Source organism: Calidris pugnax, unplaced genomic scaffold (genome assembly GCF_001431845.1).
Source record: "Calidris pugnax isolate Ruff unplaced genomic scaffold, ASM143184v1 scaffold7, whole genome shotgun sequence".
Classification (NCBI taxonomy): domain Eukaryota; kingdom Metazoa; phylum Chordata; class Aves; order Charadriiformes; family Scolopacidae; genus Calidris; species Calidris pugnax.
Window position 1 is genome coordinate 657,085 of NW_015090762.1, and position 4,291 is coordinate 661,375.

At 64.9% G+C, this 4,291-nt stretch overlaps 1 protein-coding gene across 1 annotated transcript in view; it reads left to right on the forward strand.

Moving 5' to 3' along the window:
* SEC14L2 (SEC14-like lipid binding 2) overlaps positions 1–3,642 on the forward strand; it is a 3,908-nt gene extending 266 nt beyond the window's left edge. Inside the window, exons 3-11 of the mRNA XM_014938024.1 lie at positions 170–229; positions 409–597; positions 1,467–1,562; positions 1,838–1,898; positions 1,976–2,059; positions 2,232–2,338; positions 2,421–2,560; positions 2,940–3,109; positions 3,193–3,642. Of these exons, the coding sequence (XP_014793510.1) occupies positions 170–229; positions 409–597; positions 1,467–1,562; positions 1,838–1,898; positions 1,976–2,059; positions 2,232–2,338; positions 2,421–2,560; positions 2,940–3,109; positions 3,193–3,344 (1,059 nt within the window). The 3' untranslated portion in view covers positions 3,345–3,642. The remainder of the gene's footprint in view (positions 1–169; positions 230–408; positions 598–1,466; positions 1,563–1,837; positions 1,899–1,975; positions 2,060–2,231; positions 2,339–2,420; positions 2,561–2,939; positions 3,110–3,192) is intronic.
* Positions 3,643–4,291: the final 649 nt, after the last annotated feature.

Sequence of the window (4,291 nt, forward strand, 5' to 3'; positions counted from 1 at the left end):
CAATCAAGCTCCTAGGTGTCACCCGGCATGGGACAGCGTGCTGTGGGCCACCAGCCCAGCCCTTCTCTCCCAACAAGGGTGACCTGCCCGTGGGGTGCACCCCATCCCATGGGATGGTGGGGGTCCCCAGATCCCCTCACCCCGTCTCACTCTGCCCCCCACCTCGCAGCACATGGAGGTCCGCAAGCACATGGACGCCGACAACATCATCTCCTGGGAGGCCCCCGAGGTGGGTGTCCCGGGAGGGGAATGTCCCTGTCCCCGCTTCCCGGGGAGGAGCACACGGTCCCCCTGAGCCCCCCGCCGTGCTCCCGCAGGTCATCAGGAAGTACAGAGGGGAATGTCCCTGTCCCCACTTCCCGGGGAGGGGCGCAGGGTCCTCCTGAGCCCCCTGCCGTGCTCCCGCAGGTCATCAGGAAGTACATGTCGGGGGGGATGTGCGGCTACGACCGGGAGGGCAGCCCCATCTGGTACGAGATCATCGGGCCGCTGGACGCCAAGGGGCTGCTCTTCTCCGCCTCCAAGCAGGACCTGCTCAAGAACAAGTTCCGCGACTGCGAGGTGTTGCGGCACGAGTGCGAGAAGCAGAGCCAGAAGGTGGGTGCCCGCCTGCCCCCACCCTGCCAGTCCCACCAGCCCGTGTCCCCACTGTCCCCACGAGACCATGTCCTGCCCATCCCCACCGGCCCCTGTCCCTGCCAGCCCCATAAATCCATGTCTGGTCCAACTCCACAACTCAATGTTCTACCCAGCCCTGTACATCCACATCCAGTCCATTCCCACCAGCCTGTGTTCCTGCCAGACCCACAAGTCCATGTCCAGCCCATCACCCCCAGCCCGTGTCCCTGCTGTCCCCACCAGACCCATAAATCCATGTCTGGTCCGTCTCCATAACGCAATGTTCTACCCACCCCTGTAGGTCCCCATCCAGTCCATCCTCACCAGCCCCTGTCCCTGCCAGCCCCATAAATCCATGTCCTGTCCATCCCACCACAGCCCCTGTCCCTGCCAGACCCACAAGTCCATGTCTGGTCTATCATCACCCAGCCCATGTCCCTGCTGTCCCCACCAGCCAGCGTCCCTGCCAGCCCCATAAGTCTACATCTTGTCCATCCCATCACAGACTATGTTCCTGCCCAGACCCCCAAGTCCATGTCCACTCGATCACCCCCACTGCATGTCCCTGCCAGCCCCATAGGTCCATATCTGGTCCATCCCACCATCCAATGTCCTCCCCAGGCCCTGTACGCCCATGTCCAGTCCCCTTCCAGCCCACGTCCCTGTCCCAGCACCCACACCAGCTCGCGACGTCCCTTCTCCCCACACCAAACTTTGCAGGAGGCCTCGGCCAGGGGGGACCAGCCTGTCAGGGACAACCCCAATCCTGGGACTGGCCGGGACCCCCCTCCTGCGGGTCCCCGCAGGGGCCGGGCGCCACCTGAGCCCCCCGTGTCCCCCCATCCCAGCTGGGCAAGAAGATCGAGATGGTGCTGATGGTGTATGACTGTGAGGGCCTGGGCTTGAAGCACCTCTGGAAGCCGGCTGTGGAAACCTACGGGGAGGTGAGGGGCTCCCTGCCCGACCCCCCCCCTGCCCCACTGTCCCCACGTCCCCACAGGGACTATGGCCGCAGGGCCCGTGGCCAGGCTGCGACGCTGAGAGGGTGACGCAGGGATCCGGGCTGACTCACAGCCCCGAGGGTCCCTACCGGTGCCCTGCACCCCCCCTCCACAGCATTTTGGGGTGGGGGTCCTGTCCTGTGCCCCAGAGTGCTCCCCCCACGCCCTGGTGGGTACGTGGGACGGGAGGATGACCAGAGGCTCCCCCCATCCCGCAGCTCCTGTCCATGTTCGAGGAGAATTACCCCGAGTCCCTCAAGCGCCTGTTTATCGTGAAGGGTGAGTTCGGCCCTGGGGTCCCACTCCCCCCAGCTGGGTGCTGACCCCCACCCTAACACCCCCCATCCACCCTCCAGCCCCCAAGATCTTCCCCGTGGCCTACAACCTCGTCAAGCACTTCCTGAGCGAGGACACCCGCAAGAAGGTTGTGGTCCTGGGATGTGAGTCCTGTCCCCCTCCCTGGGGTCTCCCCACCTGAACGTGGGGTGACACAGCCCCCCCTCTGCTTTTGTTGGATGAGACCCCGACCCTGGGAGGGGGGTCCCCAGCTGGGCTGGGGCTCCCCCTGTGGGTCACAGCCCCCCCAAACCCCACTGTCCTTCACCCCACCAGCCAACTGGAAGGAGGTGCTGCAGAACTACATTGACCCCGAGCAGATCCCGGTGGAGTACGGGGGCACCCTGACGGACCCCGATGGGGACCCCAAGTGCTCGAGCAAGGTAGGAGAAGCCAGCCCTGGGTTCCTCAGGGGTGCAAGGGTGGTCACCCCCTATACCCATGTCCATCTCCGTCCCCTTCCAGATCAACTACGGGGGGGACGTGCCCCAGCACTACTACGTGCGGGACCAGCTGGCACAGCAGTATGAGCACACGGTGGTGGTCAACCGTGGCTCGTCCCACCAGGTGGAGTACGAGATCCTCTTCCCTGGCTGCGTCCTCAGGTGAGGGAAGACCTTCAGGCCATGGGGAGGAGGAGGGACACACACACACACACACACAACCCAGGTTCAACCATCTCCCAGAAGGTCCCCATGAAGACCCTTCTCCTCATGGAGGTCCCACCACGAGGGTTGGTGGCCACCTCAAGGTGGTGGGTGACACCGGCACGGTGGGACACACACACACACACACACACACACCCCAGGTTCAACCATCTCCCAGAAGGTCCCCATGAAGACCCTTCTCCTCGTGGAGGTCCCACCACGAGGGTTGGTGGCCACCTCAAGGTGGTGGGTGACACCGGCACGGTGGGACACACACACACACACACACATACGGGTGGGTGTCCCCAGCCCCCACATCGTCTCTTTCCCCACCCAGGTGGCAGTTCAGGTCGGAGGGAGCTGACGTGGGTTTCGGGGTGTACCTGAAGACCAAGATCGGGGAGCGGCAGCGGGCGGGCGAGATGACCGAGGTCTACCCCAACCAACGCTACAACTCCCACCTGGTGCCCGAGGACGGTTCCCTCACCTGCTCCGCACCCGGCATCTGTAAGTGCCTCCCCCTTCCCCAGGGTAGGGGACCCCAGGGGGGTCCCTGTCTCCCTGACACCCCCCACTTCCCCTCCCCACAGACGTCCTGCGCTTTGACAACACCTACAGCTACCTCCACGCCAAGAAGGTCAGCTACAGCGTGGAGGTGCTGCGGCCCGACACCGCCTCCGCCCAGCAGATCCAGAAGCTGGGGGACAAGCTGAGCGAGGTGGCCCTCAACCACAGCCCCTAGCCAGTGCCTCCCACACCGCGGGGGACCCCCCCCACCCCACAGCCGGGGCAGGCGGCTGCTCTGTGTCCCCCCTCCCCGGCCCCGGGACGGCCGGGTGGCCCCCTCCAGCATGGCGGCCGGGAGGATGGATGGAGGAAGGGGGCTGAGCCCCTGGAGCTGACGGACCCAGGCCAGGGACTGAGCAGGGCCCCAGGGGGTCGGAGCACCCGGGGTGTCCCCCCCACCCCCTCTGTGCCTTATGTGGGTCCCACACCCACCCACTGCTGCGTGGGGTGGGGGGAGTAAAGGGATGGATCGAGCTGGGTCTCCTCTGGTCTTTGTCCCTCGGACCCGTAACTGCAACTTGCTGCGCCCTCAGCCCCGTAACTGGGCCCTGCTGCCCCCCTCCCAGCCCCATAACCTACCGTTCTGACCCTCTCCAGCCCCATAACAGGCCCTGCTGCCCCTCCTTGGCCCCATAACCAGCCCCTACTGCCCCCCTCAACCCTATAACCAAGTCACTTCTATCCTCTCCAGCCCCATAATCAGCCCTGTTATCACCCTCAGCCCCATAACGGGCTCTGCTGCCTCCCTGCAGCCCCATAACGGGCCCTGCTGCCTCCATTCAGCCCCGCAACTGGGTCCTGCTATCCCTCTTGGTTCTATAACCAGCCCTGTTATTATCCTCAGCCCCATAACTGGGCTCTGCTGCCCCCTCAGCCCCATTACCAGACCCTGCTGCTCCCCCTCAGTCCCATAACCAGCTTCTGCTGCCCCCTTAGCTCCATAATCGCCCCCCTCCAGCCCCACAACCTGCCCCTACTGCCTCCCTCAGCCCCACAACTGGGCCCTACTACCCCTCTTGGTTCTATACCAGCCCTGTTATTATCCTCAGCCCCATAACTGGGCCCTGCTGCTCCCCCTCAGCCCCATAACTGGGTCCCGCTGCCCCCTCAGCCCCATGACCA